Source organism: Dermacentor andersoni, chromosome 11 (assembly GCF_023375885.2).
Source record: "Dermacentor andersoni chromosome 11, qqDerAnde1_hic_scaffold, whole genome shotgun sequence".
Classification (NCBI taxonomy): domain Eukaryota; kingdom Metazoa; phylum Arthropoda; class Arachnida; order Ixodida; family Ixodidae; genus Dermacentor; species Dermacentor andersoni.
The window spans coordinates 99,075,376-99,093,333 of NC_092824.1; the positions used below are offsets into that span (position 1 = coordinate 99,075,376).

The following is a 17,958-nucleotide window of genomic DNA, read 5'->3' on the forward strand; positions in this document are numbered from 1 at the left end:
ATAAGGTTGGCACTCACCGGATCGCACCTTTCTTGGCAGAACCTTATTTGCACCTCGAAGTTGACCAGACCGGACGACGGGAATCGAAACGCCTTGAAATTGGCGAAGAGCGCGCCCGGCTGCCTGTAGTCTGGTCTTAGGGGTGGGAATATGCTCGGGTCCACGGGACACCTGCGCGCAACAGCGGGAAGATGGTGAGAGAAAATCTAGACATTAGTTAGTATTGTTAGTATAGTATAGACATTAGTAAGTACGAGTCGCGCTGCTCGCCAATTTCAGGAGAACAGTGTGGTTGTCCACATCCTCTGACTCCTCTGACATTCTCTTGCGATGGGACGCCTGCCTTGGCTCTATGACAATTTACGTAATGCGTTCCAGTAACCGGCAGCCGCAAATGGTTTTGCAAGTAGTCAAGCTAGCAGAGGAGTGAAGAATACGCAAGAGTGAAGAGAAGGAAAGAGTCGTTGTTTAGAGAATTTTGAACGGACGCGTTGCTCCTTTCAGTTGTCAGTAGGTGTGCGCACGACATGTGTGACCACCGCAGACATGTAACTCTGGTGGGCCTCCAAAGTCTGTCAGACAGGCTACCAGGCCATGTTGCTCCAGTACTCCAATTACCCTTTTGGCACTCAATAGCAGTAGCACGTGCAGACTAGAGCTTTCAATCTCCGATCGTTCGCATTGCTAAATCAACAACATGAGCGTCACTGCGGGGATACCTCGCTACGCGTTCATTGATCTGGGTACATGCTGTACATTGAGAGCCTTAGATTTCCTATTTTAGCTACGAAATAAAAACGCCCCATTGCGAACATGAGAGGACAACGTATACTTACGTTAAGCACCATAAATAGCTTATGCTCGGTGGCAGATTTTGTCACCTGTACATTGCTGTGGTCCTGCGTGCTGAAGCTACCTTTAACATGCATTCTTTCATCTGTGTTCCTGTTAAACTCGTGCTCCCAAGTTTACTAGCGCTGTCGGGCGCACCAGTAATGATTATGGACCTCGCCTTGCTTGTCGTCTTGAAGAGCAGCGCATTCAGACTCGGGCCTTCCGCTACGTCATTAGTAATTAACGACACACGTGATACTGCACAGGCAAGGCATCTCCATATTGCCTCCGCCTGTTGTAGTGCAGTAGCCGAGGTTGTACTTACCCTAGGCTGTCGATGAGAAAAAGAGACTCGCCATTGGAGCTCCTGGCGTAAAGGTTTCTTGCAAAAATGGCAAATGCGCCTGGAACGTGAACCAAAGGTGAAAATGATGAATTAGTACTGACTCATTACTCTGTTACTTTTGGTACGCCGCCTAAACTTCCTATTATATTTGTCTCTCATCCTTCACGAGAGTGCTATTTCGACTAACTTTCCTTCTATTGCCTGCATTATACTCGCTCACTGATCAGGTTATTTCATTTAGCACACACTTCAGTCGTGCTTAGATCAGCTGCAAACTATACTTCCTGTTATCTGTTTCGGATCTACCACCTTTCGATTGTCACATGGACTATAAGTTTACCTCGAACTTAGTTCCTCTATGAGCTTCCATGTTTCGTAGCAGTAAGTAAACCTGGCCAACATGCGGGAATAAAAGTTTAATGTAAAGGCACGCAGGCTCGTCTTTAACGTAGCATCGCGTCTATTTTTGGCGATATTAACTACGTAATGTGGGTTTAGCGAAAGTTCACTAACTACGTAATGTGGGTTTAGCGAAAGTTCACTAACTACGTAATGTGGGTTTAGCGAAAGTTCACTAACTACGTAATGTGGGTTTAGCGAAAGTTCACTAACTACGTAATGTGGGTTTAGCGAAAGTTCACTAACTACGTAATGTGGGTTTAGCGAAAGTTAACTAACTACGTAATGTGGGTTTAGCAAAGGTTCACCGAGAGACTGATTACGGAGTTACAACTAACCCGAACGCGTTGTGTGAATCGGACAACGCGCCACTGCATTGTAGCAAACCACTGGCACCACATGTGGCTGTCATTCGTTCCCATTCATGCGTTTCTGGCGCTTTGGCACGCTTGTCACCTGTAAAGTGTGTGCCGATAATAAAAATATTACGATAATAATTAATACAAACATGACATACACCCTTTCACCGTGCGATTGGCGTATTTGTCGGCTCTCGTCGCGTGGCGTCCTCAAAACCGTACCACCGTCCCATAACTTAACCTCAACTATAAGCTCAGATTAGCTCAGATGGTAGAGCGGCTGCCCCGAAAAGGCGGCGGACTATTACGTCAACTATAACCTCAGGAACGGCACGGTAAAAGCGAAACAAGTCGAAAGCAGCGCAAGGTCAAACAAAAAAAGAAGGGCCGCCTTACTGCCAGGTTCCTGGATTTCGATCCTGAGCGTGAGCTCGTCCCCGAGCCCAACCACTCCTGCGTCACGCCCACTGGGATCGAGGATTCGCATGACCACGTTCGGCGGCGGGGCGGTGTTGGTCACGACCGACGTTATGGTCGGCTGGTGGCGAGTCCTGCACGCAGGTGGCAAGGCGGGCGTCACACGCGCTGAAAAGTGAAGACCGTTTCTCCCAGCACTAAATGAAAAACCGACGACCCACCGAGCTGGGCACCCTTGCCCCGTTTGACTATCAAACGTGGGTGCATCGAACGCTGGGGACTGCGTCAAAGGGCTACACACTTGCATCCCCGCTGTACGGGCGGTATTACCGCTGCAGAGCTAAATAAAGTTACGGCTTTCTTGCAGACTAGCGTAGATACAATGCAAGGGCAGTAAAAGGTGCAGACGCGGACTGCGCGTCAACTGAGACTCCGCGTTTAGACCAACGCAATGCGTATATAATGAAGATCACCGCCAGGTACTTGTGGGCACTTGTAGACTACTATTGATCTCATCACATCTAACAGACACGAGTAAAGATTGCTCATAAAATGAGGTGTAATAGAACGCCAAACAGAGGAAAAATTACGAATACAGTCTACACTGCCCATTTCTTCTGGGCCATACTCTAAGCATAGTTCAGGTAGGCCACCTTTTTTTATTATTTTTCTAGACTGAGAGACACCTCAGTAGCTGTATCACATCTCTTCAATTATATGTAAAAAAAGAAAGAAGGAAAAGTGGCCGCAGAGGCACGTAAGTGCCTCTTCACTTCATATTTATGAGTTGATGTTCCGCGCCTGTCCTGTTTGTTTCCTTCTTCGTCCGTTGTCGTTTGCGCGGCTACATAATGCATCACAAAGGCGTACAAGTTGACCCAAACCGAAGCGTAACCCGAACCAAAACTCTCTAGGTGTCTCGATCCCAACGTCAATGCGTACTTGGCAGAAAACTGCTTGCTGATAGCGTAAGCATTCCCGTGTGCACGCCGACGCTGCAGTAAGTATCGCTTACCTGCCATGGCCAGTGACCACTCTGCGGCCTTGCATTAGGCATGCATTTGTGTACTTGTGGTATTGCTCCCATATTTGAGGAACTACGCAGATTCAAGCTGCAGCGCTTCTGCGGTTACTACCGCGTGATCACGGTAACAGCGTTAATTCGATGCCTTTCGTTCTTTTAGTCCCCGCAGCAGCGTAACTTACGTAACATCGAGGCCTCCGCTGTAAGCGCCGTTTCGTGCGAAAGTGGAGCCGAGCGTGACTGTCCTGTCGCCAGCTTCGAAAGAGCACACCACGCGAATGTTGCGGTCGGTGTCTGTCATTATGATCGGGTGCTGCTGGACGACAACTTCGTTGGCGTAGTGGCCGTTTCCCTGCGGACGAAAAAAAAATAATAAAGGAGAGAGAGCTGAGTTACTCAGCGGCCCACTAATCGAAATGCGTAGGCCACTTTTCTCACACAGCCGCCTAATCTAGGAAGTGTCTAGGGCGTTAAATAAGCTCATGTTGTGACACACAGGAGTTCGATCGTGAGAAATGCTCGCGTTTCAGCCGGAAGACATGTAAAATAGTTACCGCTTCAATATTTATGCAACCACTCAAGCGTGAGGATGCTCCAGGTGTGTGCGATGAAGGGAAAGCATTTCCCGTTTACGTTTACTTGTAGGGCCTCTCCCGACATTGCCAGACTCGCGTGCGAAGTTTATGACGCCAGGTAACTGGTTGAAGAAGAAATAGTCTTTCATGCGCTTTTTATCCATAGCTACTGTGAACGCCAACTACCTCTCGCCTGCACTTAGTCAAAGCATGCCACCGTCTATGTCCATACTACTTTTGAGAAAGGATTCCCCTCCGCCAACATGCCATTATCTGGCCTTGTAAAGAGATATCGCTTTCTAGTCAATGGCAATGTTCTGAATAATACAAGGCACTCTGACTTGAAGTCATGGTTGTCGTTTATTCACATCTTGCCACATTTTTCACGTCTCACTCAAGTAGCATTGTCCGAAAACTGTTCCAGTGCATAATGGTGGACATCTTCACGGCAGAGTTATTACAACACTTCTATATAACGACCCTTGCTACGTGACTGCCGCATACTGCGCACAGCGATAATCAACATTCAGCATGTGTCGTCTGCAACAAACAGCGTATCGCGAGGCATTAGATGTGCGGTGCTCAGATATTGCAGTCAGTTTAGCACGTTTCCGAATCGACAGCCTATATAGGCTCGACGCTGACGTTCTAATGGCACTTTCCGCAGCCTTAACAACGGTTTTGGTCTCACGCAAGTACCCAGTAAGCCTTGGCATTAACTTTATTGGATCGCAAGAACATGTTCGCATGACTGAAATTGTTCAAGAGAAACGTGAATGCATGGACCTGCTTTCGAAGCCACTTTATTGTATTTCTTAGTTTGAGTGAGACATTCCTTATAGTGGTGTTCAGTCCGTCGATTATCTTCTACTTCCAGCAAACACGCTGTCACGTACTACGCTATTGTGAGTAAAAGGCATCTATTGAGTAAAGCAGGGTCCTCCACACAAGGTCTCTTGGTGTGGTGAAATATGCTTCAACGAAAGCTTCTTTTTTTTTTTTTTCAAGCCCCGAACACAAGAAGCGGCAGCTTTCCAAACGCATTCTTGAGTGACTATTCATCGAAGTTTCCGATCAACATCGATGCCTTGTCATTGCTCGTTCAATTAAAAAGTCTGTTCAAGTGATCTTCGATCCTTTCGTTATAATTCTCCCACACTACTTAAAGCGAACCCTGTAAACTTATTTGTACGAAGCCTGAAACATGGTATAGAAATGGCAACAAGGTCCTGCTGGCCATCATTGCAGCTCTTCCTCAACTAGCTGTGCCTACAAACAATCATCGCAAAACGACGGGATGGAGTCAAGTTTGTTTCTCCGCATAATGAAGCTTATTGCGGCGAAGCCTGCTTTGAAAACTGCGTTTTAGGAAGGTAGGCATTCACGCAGGGACAGCTCTTGAGGTGCGTCGAAAGTGCCATACACAGTGGATATGACCTACAACATGAAATCAGCACAGAAAAACGCATGGCAGGGAAAAGTCACGCCCTCGATGTGAGGGAATGCGTACCTCCTGCAGCGTCCCACAGCGGGTGCCGAGTGAGACAGCAAACTGGAGCGTGTTCTGCCCATTTCCCACCACGAAGCATTGGGAGGGGTTGCCCTTTGCGTAGACGCGGCCATGGAAGGGCGTGTCGAAGTTCATCGCCAGTAGCATGTCCTGCTGGTTGCATTGCACGCTCACTGCATAGAGAAGAGTCGCAACTAAGCGAAGTCCCAAAGCGGTTTTTCTTTTCTCCAAAATTTCTCCAATATATTTTTTTTTTCAGAAGTCGCGTTGTGCGGTAGTGTAGAGCCGCACGACGTAATCTATATTTGTTTATCATCGCTAACAATCACTCACTATACCTACAAGAACACCACAAAAGTCTTCCGAGTTTTAACGAATACTTTAGTAGCACTCTCAACTCTCGTTCTGATCTCCGCGGATCCGTTGTATGCAATGCGCAATTTATTTATGTCCGCTATTCACAATAAATCGGCAGATCCGTGTTAATGGGCAGTCGTTGGAGGCAGTCGTTAACAACGCAGCGAATAGACCGGTAATTACCGGTTCTTTCTAAGCAAGGAATCGCCATGAACAAACTAAATACAAGTACTCAGTCCCCCAACACGTTTGCACTATCTCAAAAGTACACACATCCCTGTAAGATTTCTACATTAGCCTGTGTCCTGTTTAAAAACGATACTTTGATCAATCTTAGCAGCCGACTTTGTGTCGTACTAGCGGCTACGCCAGCCCCGTACGCTGCTCAGACAAGGGGAGTTTGTTACGCCCTCATGCAGTCGACTTTCTGTTTGTCTATCTGAGATAGATAGATAGATAGATAGATAGATAGATAGATAGATAGATAGATAGATAGATAGATAGATAGATAGATAGATAGATAGATAGATAGATAGATAGATAGATAGATAGATAGATAGATAGATAGATAGATAGATAGATAGATAGATAGATAGATAGATAGATAGATAGATAGATAGATAGATAGAGAGATAGATTTCTGTCAATCAGCCGATCAATGAGTCTGGGACCAACCTTGTTCGCAAGTGCCCTTCTCGCTGTAGACGGAGTATCGGCGGTGCACGAGCGCGGCCGCTCCCAGGGGCGTGGTCTGGGCGTCCTCACTGCTGAGCGCGCAGTCTCGGTGCACCGTCTCGAAGTTTACGGCACGGCAGCTGAACAGGCGCTCCAGGTCGCACTGGCGCTGACACTCGGTCAGGCTGAACGCGTGGCCCAGCCTGTCGATGATGGGCAGAAACCGATCCACTTGCTCCCGGTATTGGCAGGTCGAGGGTTCTGCGCGGAGAAGCGGAAAGAATGTACAGCGTGGGCCAATTGTTATTTGTTTGATCACTGTTCTCGCCTCCTCGCGATTGGTTTTAGGAGTGAGGCATCAGAATTTCGAAGGACTTGGCAGCCAGTGTGTGTCCAGGTAACCAGCCAACGCTTACTGACGTTGAACGGGGTCTATTGGAAGATATTTTACACAGTTTCACAGTTGCCGTGTGGTTTCTTCGAGCTCCATTACTCGGGCGTCTGTATTCATTACAAGTTCCTCGTGCATGAGGGCGCTGTATCAAAACTATTCCCGGACTTACGACTTCCACTTTTTGCAGACTTTTTTTTTTATTGCGAAAGCAATACTGCTCGCACTTTCGGCCCATCGGTGGTCGTGGCGCCTCCATACACAGCTGCGCGTCACGTGACCGTGTGACGTCACGCCAGACCGAGAGACGGGGCCCCAGCTCGCGGCATCGATGGTGGAGGCGAAGCCTTGCGCGCCGCTGCTGCGGCGCTACCGAGAGAGGGCGCTCGCTGGTGTGACGTCACGCGAGGAGGATAAATTGGGCTACAGCTCGGCTCCTCGCAGAGGTCGGCGCGCTGCTTTGCGCTATGTCGGATGATGTGTACAAGGCGAGGCTGGAACGATCTGCTGCGGCCAAGCGACGGCGCTTGGCTTTCGCAATATTCCAGGCTTAACCAAGCTAAGCCTTCAGCCAATTTTTTTTACCCAAGGCTCAATCTTATTTCGTGCCGGAAGAAAGACACAGACAGGGAAAGTGATACCAGCCCAGCTAATTCCTTTCGCCTTCTCACAAAGAATAAAAAAAAAATGCTTTTCAATACTTTCGACAGAAATAACCGCATGATGAAACCGGACCCTTATCGTGCGTATATAGTCCCAAACCGGTATCGGGATGTCAGGGACTTTCTTCTTTTCAACTACGTATTATTGAAGTTCCACAAATGACAGCAGGACTGCACCTAAGCCCAAAAGGCAACTCGAGAACGTTGCGCAGTGACCTGAGCAGTGACATTCATGTTTTTTTTTTTCCTTTCGAAAACCGGGTACTGTGCGTTTTTTCCACAGAAGCAAACCTTCACTTTGGCGATCCTCTTTTTAACTTCCGCCAAGTTCTCCCGAGTGAGGTTTCACTGCAGAAGGTATTCATCGAATAATTAGCTCTTACTCTTATCTGTTTTCTTTATCAGTTTATCTCATCCGTTGCCAGGCGCGTAATCCTCTGATATACACATAAAAGGTGGACAAACTATCCCTTCTTTAAAATTTTTGTCAGGAAACACGGTTCTCTGTCGCAACTGCATCTACCTTGCCTCCAGACACGCAAACATTTATAAATCTCTCCATCTTCACACTTTTATTTGTAAGTGGCACTTTTGATCGTAAATAACGGGAGAGCTACGCGGGCTTGGATGTGTCGATTATATTTTGTTGGTTGTGAAGGCAGAATGGATGTTGATATTTGCAGAGGCAATATGCAGCACTTCAGCGCGAGCCCTCTTTATTTAGGGTACAGTACCATTATTCAAGATAAGCACTGTCGGTTACCTGTTAAAAATGTCAGTGTACCACTTTCATAAAAGTTACACTGTTTCGAATGTTGTATCGCGGGTACATAGAACCCACCAATATTTTTGAAGGCGCCAAGCAGACAACACACAGAACGGGACACACGTAAGCACAATTCAACACTGCATGACAACTGTTAGAACACTTCTATGTAGAAAAATAAAGGTGACGCTTGGGTTAGTGTCGCGTCAGTCTCTCTATATTTTACGCATATAGGCTTCAGTAGTAGGTATGCCATATGATCAAGCAAAGGAAATACCACGGTGTGCGGATTTCTTTGTTATTGAGCAAGAACCAATATATCATATGTTCTGACGCCTCCCTTTCATTGAACAACTGGTAGTTGCACGTGTGTCTGTGGAGTTCCCCGTGCGTTGTCCACTTCAGGTCTTCGACAAGCTGTACAATAATCATTGTCAACTACTGCGACTCGGCTCTCGTCTGTAGCGCTCGCACTCGGTCTGTCATATCAAGTGATTTGATGCGCTGTGATGTGATGCGCTGCGGCGTGCCTTCACCTTCTCGTTTCCTTCCGTCTGCCGGATTTCACCAACTCACCCACTACATTCACTGGACCATGACTTGCGACTTCGCCAACCACCCGGACTCTGGACTCTCCCATTTTGAAACGTATGCCACTCGTGGTTGAGAGTCGAATTTCGCATATCGGAACGACCAACAGTGCCGTAATTCGCTCTTATTAGTGCAATGACGCTGTAAAGCACATTCTTTGACACTGTCCATTCTCAGACTCTCGACGATGTACTGTGCGTCTCAGTCTCAGCCGCTTAGACGACAGACGTACCTTTATTGGAAACAAACATCGTAAGGCTTCGTCCGCAAGATTCTAGTATGCACAAAACCACCAAAGCAGTAATCCGTTTCTTGAAGGCCACTGGGCTATATACGAGCGCTTTTGACTGTACGTGACTGAGCATCCATCAGAGACTGCGCTCGCACTGGCTCTCATTGACTCTCATTCTTCGTTCTTATCTTTATTTCACACTTTCTTCTTCCTCACGTGTAGGGTAGCCAACAACGCAATAATGGTTAAAACTTGTTGCCTTCCTTTCGGTTATCTCTTCTTTTTTTTAATTTTATTTCCATTTTATCTCATTAGGAACGGAAGGTTGTGGTGTTTCTTTGTGTTTGGAAGATTACTAATAGTAAGAAGAAATGTACAGTAAGCCACATTAACTTGCCGAGCAGCAAGTCCTTTTGAGTGCCCACCAAGCCACGTACCGGCCTTTCGACTGCACCTCGAAAGTCCCTGTGATTCGAAGTGCGCGAGCGTTACGTTGCGCGGGGTTCACTCCCGTCAGTCTCGTCGTGGGATTAGACGGGTGCGCGTTTCATCGCGTTTTGCTGGACCCAATGAAAGCTTATTCACTCACTCACTCACATTCGATCCCGTGCCGCACACGTACACACACACGCATACGTACCCGGGGCGCACAGGTTCTCCAAGTAGTCGACGTCCTCGGCGGTGCGTACGTACAGCGCCGGCCGGGTGCGCCTGTTCTCGGCGTACAGGCGGCACAGCAGCCGCGACTGCTGGTAGGTGGCCGAGCGGCAGACGAACGACCGCTCGCGCAGGCACAGGTCCTCGCACTGGGCGCGCCGAAGCACGCCTGGAACCTCGCGGTCCGCGTCGCCGCCCAGAGTGTGGCCCACGGTTCGCTCGAACGACCACATCTTGCCGCACGTGCGCTCTGCACGGTATACCACGGGATGAGGGGGGGAAGTTGGCGGTCACCCGCCGTGGTTGCTCAGTGGCTATGGTGTTGAGCTGCTGAGCACGAGGCCGCGGGATCGAATCCCGGCCACGGCGGCCGCATTTCGATGGGGGCGAAATGCGAAAATACCCGTGTGCTTGGATTTAGGTGCACGTTAAAGAACCCCAGGTGGTCTAAATTTCCGCAGTCCTCCACTACGGCGTGCCTCATAATCAGAAAGTGGTTTTGGCACGTAAAACCCCATAATTAAAAGAAAAAAAATTAAGTTGGCGGTCATGTCTGTGCTGCGCCGTGCTCAAAGGGGAATGGGAAGCACACCGGGCGAAAAAAAACAAAAAAAGAGGAATGTTGGGTTTTACGTTTGCAGAACCGGGATCTGGTTATGAGGTATGCGCCGTGGTGGGAAACTACGGCATAATTTTGACGGCTTGAGGTTCCTTTCCGTGCACATAACTCTAGGCAAGCCGGCGTTTTTCTTTCTTTTCTTTTCTTCTTTTTTTACACGTGGTATTTTTTTACAGTATGTAGTCAGTGCATTCTACCGGTGCTAACAGATGGGGCAAGAACTTGAAGGTTAACAAAAAAGCTCGAGAGCAAATTGGGCACCGCGTAGAGACCGATGGAACTAGAAACGTTGAGTGTAACGTTGAGAGACAGGAAGAGGCGGTGTGTATGAGGGAGCAAACGGGCATAGCCGATATTCTAGTTGACAATCAGAGAGAATAACAAAATAGAGCTAGGCAGTGCATGTAATACGTAACACAGATAACTGGGAGACCATTAATGTTACAGAATGAGTGTCAAATGAAAGAAAGCGCAGTCGAAGACGGCAAAAAATTAAGTGGGGTGAGGAAATCAGGAAATTCGCAGATGCAAATTGGAATCAGCGCAAGACGTGGATAATTGGAGATCGCTGGGAGATGCCTTCGTCCTGCAGTGGACATATAAATTGGCTGATGAGGACTATGGTGATGTTTGGGTGCCATGCGTTTCGATTTTGCTTGACTACAAAATATGTCCAGTGAGCCAGGCTGCATGACAAAAAAAAAAAAAGTGTCGGTTTGTCGTTAATCAGGCAGTTCGATCACCATGGTAAAGGTAACTTAGGCATAGGTTCTCTTCACACTGGGGAGAACGTTCGTAAAATTAATTAACCTGCCCTTGCGCACACATTAGACGTAATCAAACAATATATATATATATATATATATATATATATATATATATATATATATATATATATATATATATATATATATATATATATGCCAATAATAATTTCTTTCAATCACTGCATACACACATCGCTTAGGCAGTCATTTCATATGTGTTCATCAACTTACCAGCACGTACCTGTTATGTGTCCTTCCCGAATTTTTTTTTTTTTTTTCGCTTTGGTTGAAACCGACTGCCTGCAGCGACCGTTTCTCGAACTAAGCCAGGGCCGAACAGCCGCTCTATTAACAGAACGACGAACTCGCTTGTTGTCCGCGTCCCTGCAGTAGTTCCCCAAACTTGGCTCGTATAAGGCAGCAAATGTACTGTAATATATAAAGAATCCCGGCAAATCGTACTGGAAAGCGCAGACGCCAGCGGTTAGAACGCACCCGAGTGTTCCAGAGAGAGAAGCACCCTCTCCGACACGGCGTATACACGTACCACCACCGCCTCGTACACGGACGCGACCGTTTTCAGCATCCACGCTCGCGGTTCGCCTGGTCCGCTGCCTCCCGCCGTCAGGCGGGTCGTTCGTCTATGCCATTTTTTAATACTTCTTTCTTTTTCTTCCCCCTTCTTCCTGTTTCCAAAAGCTCGGCATCCGCAACCCGGACTGCTCCATCCACTTCGCTTGTTTGCAATTCCGCCCGCCAGCCGCGCCAATCTTCAAAGCGCGTTCAATTTTCTTTGTTCGAGCGTTTTTCACGTTTCTGAATCTCTCTCTCTCTCTCTCGCTCTGTTTCCATCTTTCTCTTTCTGTTTTTCTTTTTTGTTGTTTGTTTTTCGACTGCGCAGAGTTGGGCTTCCTGCTCACACCCTCGCCGCCTCCGCTCTCTCCGGTCGCCGGGCAAGCGCGCCGGTCTCGTGGCGGTCATTATGCGCGCGGCGGTTAATGAACTTCCCGCCCCAATACGCACTCTCGCTATCCGTCGCCGCGGCGAGCTTGCTCTTCGAGAGCTCTCGCTGGGCGCGCTTTTGTTGTGGCACGGACGCCGGACACTCGGCGACACAGTCACCCGGGGCCTTCATCGCTCGAGCGGTGCGCTGGAAAAGCACGAGCCTGTCGTTTAATGCAGCTTCTTTTTCCCCCTCACATTTCTCTCGTTCGTTCCCTCGGGCGTCAGAGTCCCCAACAAAGCTGCTCGGTCGGTGTTTCTGCGGCGCTATCGGTGGATGTATCTTCCTGTAGGTGCTACGGCGGGTATTGAGCGCCTATAATTACTCCAGTTCTTCGCGTTTGGCTGAAGAGTGAGAAAGAGTGCCGAGAAAGTGAGCTATAGTTGCGTGCACGAGTATAGATGTGTGCACCGTAAGTCTGTGGACGATGGCAGAGACCTGTCGAGTTGATGAAGTGCTGCAACAACCTTCCTGCAACGTAGGGAAGGAAATCAGAAGTATTCGTCCGGTTAGCCTCCCTGCCGTCGCTGTCTCTTCTGGTTTAATTAAACGGCGATAATAACGAAAGCCCGTTGGCATACGCAAGCGTATACATTATGACGTATACGGTATAGAACATCAGACTGCGGGTGTTCATCAGAGCTCTCTTGATTCTGGAGAACGGCTTGGAAGTTCATGCGCAAAAAGCGTCACCGGAAGAACTAACTGCTCGTAGGCTGAAAGGAGGTGTCGCGTCGTCTTATCGCGTTATTAGGCGAGTATGAAGTAATGGACCAGTGCTAACGTGCTTCGTGCACTGAAAAGTGGTACTCAGGTGAAGCGATTTTCGGCGTTGGCTCCCAAGCTAACACTGTCTGATAGCAACGACATAACAATCGGGCCGTCACCTTGTCTGGACTGTCACACCTCCGCGGCTACAGCCATGCCTACGGCCAGCCCCTGTTCGCCTGTGCAGGTCCCAAATAAACCGGTACCATCTGCGACACTGCAGACCACCAAGGTGGTTTCCGGGCGTTACTCTCTTTGCGTTCGTTTGCTCCTCAAAAGGACAAATGTAATGTCGGCAGCTACGTAGCGCGAATATAGTTACAAATCCGCTCTATCTGGCCGAATTTGTACACGCAGCTGGCAATGATGTCAATTGCAATGACAACGACGGCCGATTAAAATAGCAGTGCCTCTTCTAGTCATGTTTGTCTAACCTAGTCATGTTTGTCTAACCATGTCAATAGTTTACTTTCAAGGCACGACAATAGCCGCTGCGTCTCTCCGCTTAACCTTTCCTCCCAATCCTAACACGTGGTACATGCAGCCAACAAAGGCGTGTTTGAGCCCTCACCAAGGCGCATGTTGCTTACAAGCGCCCCGCACGATCCGACGTTTGACGGTACGCCAGTGGATGTACCTTGCTCCGGGCCAATTTTCGTCACCAGCGTATATAGTACCTCACAAACACCTCCAAGCGCTGCTTCTCGATCGAACACGCATCCTGCTTCTTCACGTACCCTGGAGGCAGACCTTCTCGAAGTAGGCCATGACGGGGTTGGCGACCAGCAGCTGCCGGTTGTCCTCCGCGGCCGTCGAGAGCCACGACGCTGACTGGAAGTTGCCGTACTCGATGGTGAAGGCGCGGCACCGGTCTCCCAGCCGCTGGCACTCGGTGAACGCGTCGCGCACCACGCCCACCGCCGAGCGCGTGGGGATGCGTTCTCTCGGCGCGTACCTGTGCGCGTGACACGCGAGCAAGTAAAATGCGAGACGAGTTAGGAGAACAGCGCAACTTGTTAAAAGAAAATGCTAGTTTGGTAGAGACAGTTTATTGTTCATTAAAGAAGAAACAGACAATTTCAGTCCACGCTTTTGCTGGCTTCATTTTCTGTCGGCTTTAGTGTTGTGGCAACTAACAAAGGAAATAGGGAATCCATGCACAATGCGCACGCTCTGCCAGTCAGCGAGGCCGAAGCCGTACAGTTAGGATGCAGGGGAATCCAGGCGTAGTGCAACAGCCACGACGGTCAACAATCAAATAATAAACGTGCTCACGGGACACTAAAATCAAAGGCTCAAGAGCGAAGAACGAGATCTTTTAGCACGCAGAGAGTTTAGAGTTACGTCGGCTGTAAAGGCGTGAACATTTTACTTGGCTTGTATCTAGGAAACTCGACTAGCGATTTAGGGGCATGCCGAGAACCTCGGAAATGAATGGTTAAGCGATGAAGCAGACGGGGCAAACTAGCAGGGAGCAATGGTCGTGCTTGCGAACTGCGAACAACCGGTAGGAAAATGGAAAAAAAAAGGATATCGCCGTAACCATAGCCAAGATAACATATGTATTTCTGCTTCGGAGAAGTCCTGCACTCCGGCCGCTCTGTGGTGCCGTTGTGCTGTACACGCACCTTCGTTCGTCTCCTTTCATACAAGACACGAGTCAGTGAATCAACAACGCAGTTTACCCTTTTTCCCGCGACCTTCGGACTCGCACCTCATGTCGTGGCCGATGGTCTTCTCGTACGTGTACTGCTCGTACGTGCAGAAACGGGGTGGCGGGTACGGGCTGTAGTCCGTGGGAGGCCTTGGCGGATACGGCGTCGGTGGGGAGCCACCTGGCGAAGGCTGCTGCGACGGCGGCGAAGATCCCGGATGTGGTTGGGGATGAGGATGCGGCGGCGGCGGCGGGTACGGCCTGTGCGTAGAAAAACGGTTAACAAATAGGAGACAGGAGCTTTTCTCTTTCTCTTGACATTAAAAGAAATACGAATTCCTTGACTACCGTAGTGATTAAGTAAGTGTGTTATTAAAGGTACGGAGGCAGTAAAATAAAAACAGAAAGATGAAAGGAGCTGGGAGGGCGACAGGAGAAACTCTGGACTAACAACCGTTGGCCCAAACGTAGTTGGTTTGCCGTTAGTTCCACTTGTTTAGGAGAGGTTTGAAACATACCCAATACGGAAAAGTGGAGGTAAAGTCACTGAGAAATACGTTGGCTTTAATTATTAAACATAAATGAAATTGTTGGATGGCAGGATTCAAACAGCGGAGCCCTAGCACAACAGGTTCTTTTTCCTTGGTCAGCTTACGTTCACTTCAATTCGTATACTGCCACTACAGCTACGCGTTTTACACTCCGTTAGCACGCTCCTATCGCATTCATTGCTTCGCCCTAATGCGGATCTGTGATATATATATACATATTTTTTTTAATGACAGTGATAGAAGAAATGTTGGCGCACAACTACGTCGCCGGCAACTCCTCCTTCTTTAACAGGTGGTACGTACAACATATAGTTACGTTTTCAAATACAAAAGCAATAATGTCAGCGAACAATATCACATAACACACTGATGTTAGAAGTAAACACTCAAGCGACAGTGCGAATCACAGTAATAACACCTATCATACCCAGCGACAGTATTCATGATCGATAATGCACAGGTAGCTCCAGCGTTAGGAACTTTCGAGGGTAAGTGATATCCATGTCGAATATATATATTCGCACCATGGTCTTCCCAGGCGATGTCGCCTATATTGCGTTCGCCGTTAACGAGAAGGCGAATTAGGGCGTTCTTCTTTTTCCTCTCTCTCTCTCTCTCTCTCTCTCTCTCTCTCTCTCTCTCTATCTATCTATCTATCTTTCTCTCTCTCTCTCTCTCGTTTTCCCTCTGGCCTTAAAAATTTTCGGACGTCACGGTATCGTACCTGTGCGGCGGTCCGGGAGGTGTGTGCGGGTACGGCGGCGGGTGCGACGTGCCCCCGACGACCCCGTTGCTCCGGCTGTCGTCGTCCAGGTGGCAGTCCTTCTCGGCGTACAGGGCGCGGCTGCGGTACTCGAGCACGATGGGCGACACCCCGGGCCGGCTGTCCGCCGACAGCAGGCACTGCGGCGGGCCCAGGGTGCCGTGCTCCACGTACGTGTACGAGCGGCAGTTGAAGTCCGGCTCGCGGTTGCACTCCATCTCGCAGTGGAAGGTCGAGCTGGCGCCGTGCACGACGCGGGTGATGTGCGTCATGTACACGTCACGCTGGATCGGAGCGTAGGGGCAGGGACCCGTGTCTGCGGTGGAGAGAGAGATGGGGGACGGGTTGGCACGGGTACGGGTACGGCCACGGGTACGGCCACGGGTACGGCCACAGGTACGGCCACGGGTACGGGTACGGGAACGGGTACGGGAACGAGATGGCACGGGTTGAAGAGTGGCACGTACATTCTAAAAAAAAAAAAAAAAGTTTTCACCCCCCTTGGAGTGTATAACTTGCCACACAACAATAAGCGTCATCTGTATTCCTTGCGTTTCCTTTCTTGAAAACGCCGAGCCCGCTACTTTACTGTCGGCAATGCTATGTCATGCTGATTGCCGTTCGTTACTGGGAAGTACCGGGCTCGCAGCGTTAAGGAAAGGAAATGCGGACAAGACAGATGGCGTTTATTGTTGTGTGACAAGATACGACTCAAAGGGTGTAAACTTTTCTTAGAGCGTACTGTCATCCTTCCGACAAGAAACAGCGAAGCATGCGCGTAGTTGTCAGTCCACGCACGGTGCGCTGTAAGTTATCTGGTCGAAGGTAATCTTATTGAGGACGGGAGTTGGGAGCTGCTTGTAAATGGATAAAACATTTTCGTTGATCATGCTTTAGTTTTAGGTTCCGTACCGTGCGGTAACTTAAAGAAATGGCGTTTTCTATTTAGTTTTTAAATATTTAGGTTTGTTAGTACTGACTATCGTCTGATCACTTCAGTTTTGTCATTGTGCAACACCTTCCAGAGAAATAATAACCGGTGCGTGCATGCTAAATAACTTCCATGCAAACAAATATTATCATAACCAACACGCATATAACCACCACAAAAGTAAAAGACCGGGTCTGAACAGGTATACCCGTGGTTGAATCAACAGTATTTCGTGTTCACGCTCGGCATCCTGACCACTACGCATAGTAAAGTTGGCCAGTGTGAAAATGGCTGACTACTCTGGAAAAAAAATTGCAAGAATCTATTCAAAACTAGCAACACGGATGAAACGAATCTAATTTGTTGATAAAGAGTGTTTGGTATTTCTTTTTTTTTCCTTTTATTTTCTATATTTTTGACGTTGTGACGGCCTTCACATCGTAGTTATAGCAGTAAAAACCATAAAACCGAACGGGACATAGCGGAAACGGTGTCGTGACAATTGACTGCGACGTATAGTGACAGGACAAACCCGGCAAACGAGCTACGAAATGTGAAAGGAGAGGCGATAACAAGACAATCTGCGATCTATATAAGCGGCACTCACTGACGGTGCACTGGTTCTCGAGGTAGTAGACGCCCCGGCCGTAGATGAGCCGTGCGAAGCGCGAGTTGCGGTCGTCGGCGTACAGGCGGCACTCCTGCAGGTTCACGTCGTAGCTGGCCGACTTGCACGCGAAGCGGCGCTCCTCGAAGCAGCGCCGCTCGCAGTCGTGCAGCGTGATGAACCGCGTCACCTCGCGGGGGCTGACGCCGCGCAGCTCCTGGTCCACCATGCGCTCGAACGTCCACAGTCGCTGGCAGGCCACCGAGGCTGCGGAAGGGAGACGCGAGTGATTCCTCGATTAAGAGCATACCGCGATCGAGTTTAGGTAACGTATTCGTGTAACGCTTATTTCGTATTAGGCGACTGATTGAATTTAAGCGCATCTGTAAAACGGAGAGAGAGAGAGAGAGAGAGAGAGATGTGGTAGGCGAGGAGATTGGCCAGGCTGACGATCTCTATGCTGTGCACGGTTGCAGCCGGTACGGGGTATTTGCAGCGTT

General features: G+C 48.9%; 1 protein-coding gene and 1 long non-coding RNA gene across 2 annotated transcripts in view; one reads left to right on the plus strand and one right to left on the minus strand.

Moving 5' to 3' along the window:
* LOC140214069 (uncharacterized) overlaps positions 1-17,958 on the plus strand; it is a 128,088-nt gene that overhangs the window by 48,519 nt on the left and 61,611 nt on the right. The gene's annotated exons all lie outside the window — the stretch shown is intronic.
* LOC126538977 (uncharacterized) overlaps positions 1-17,958 on the minus strand; it is a 70,099-nt gene that overhangs the window by 8,454 nt on the left and 43,687 nt on the right. The window contains exons 11-21 of the mRNA XM_072285343.1: positions 17,459-17,725; positions 15,882-16,236; positions 14,667-14,867; positions 13,690-13,907; positions 9,779-10,045; positions 6,497-6,757; positions 5,465-5,637; positions 3,562-3,731; positions 2,335-2,489; positions 1,160-1,238; positions 18-171 (exon numbers count right to left, since the gene is read on the minus strand). Coding sequence (XP_072141444.1) covers positions 18-171; positions 1,160-1,238; positions 2,335-2,489; positions 3,562-3,731; positions 5,465-5,637; positions 6,497-6,757; positions 9,779-10,045; positions 13,690-13,907; positions 14,667-14,867; positions 15,882-16,236; positions 17,459-17,725 — 2,300 coding nt within the window. The remainder of the gene's footprint in view (positions 1-17; positions 172-1,159; positions 1,239-2,334; positions 2,490-3,561; positions 3,732-5,464; positions 5,638-6,496; positions 6,758-9,778; positions 10,046-13,689; positions 13,908-14,666; positions 14,868-15,881; positions 16,237-17,458; positions 17,726-17,958) is intronic.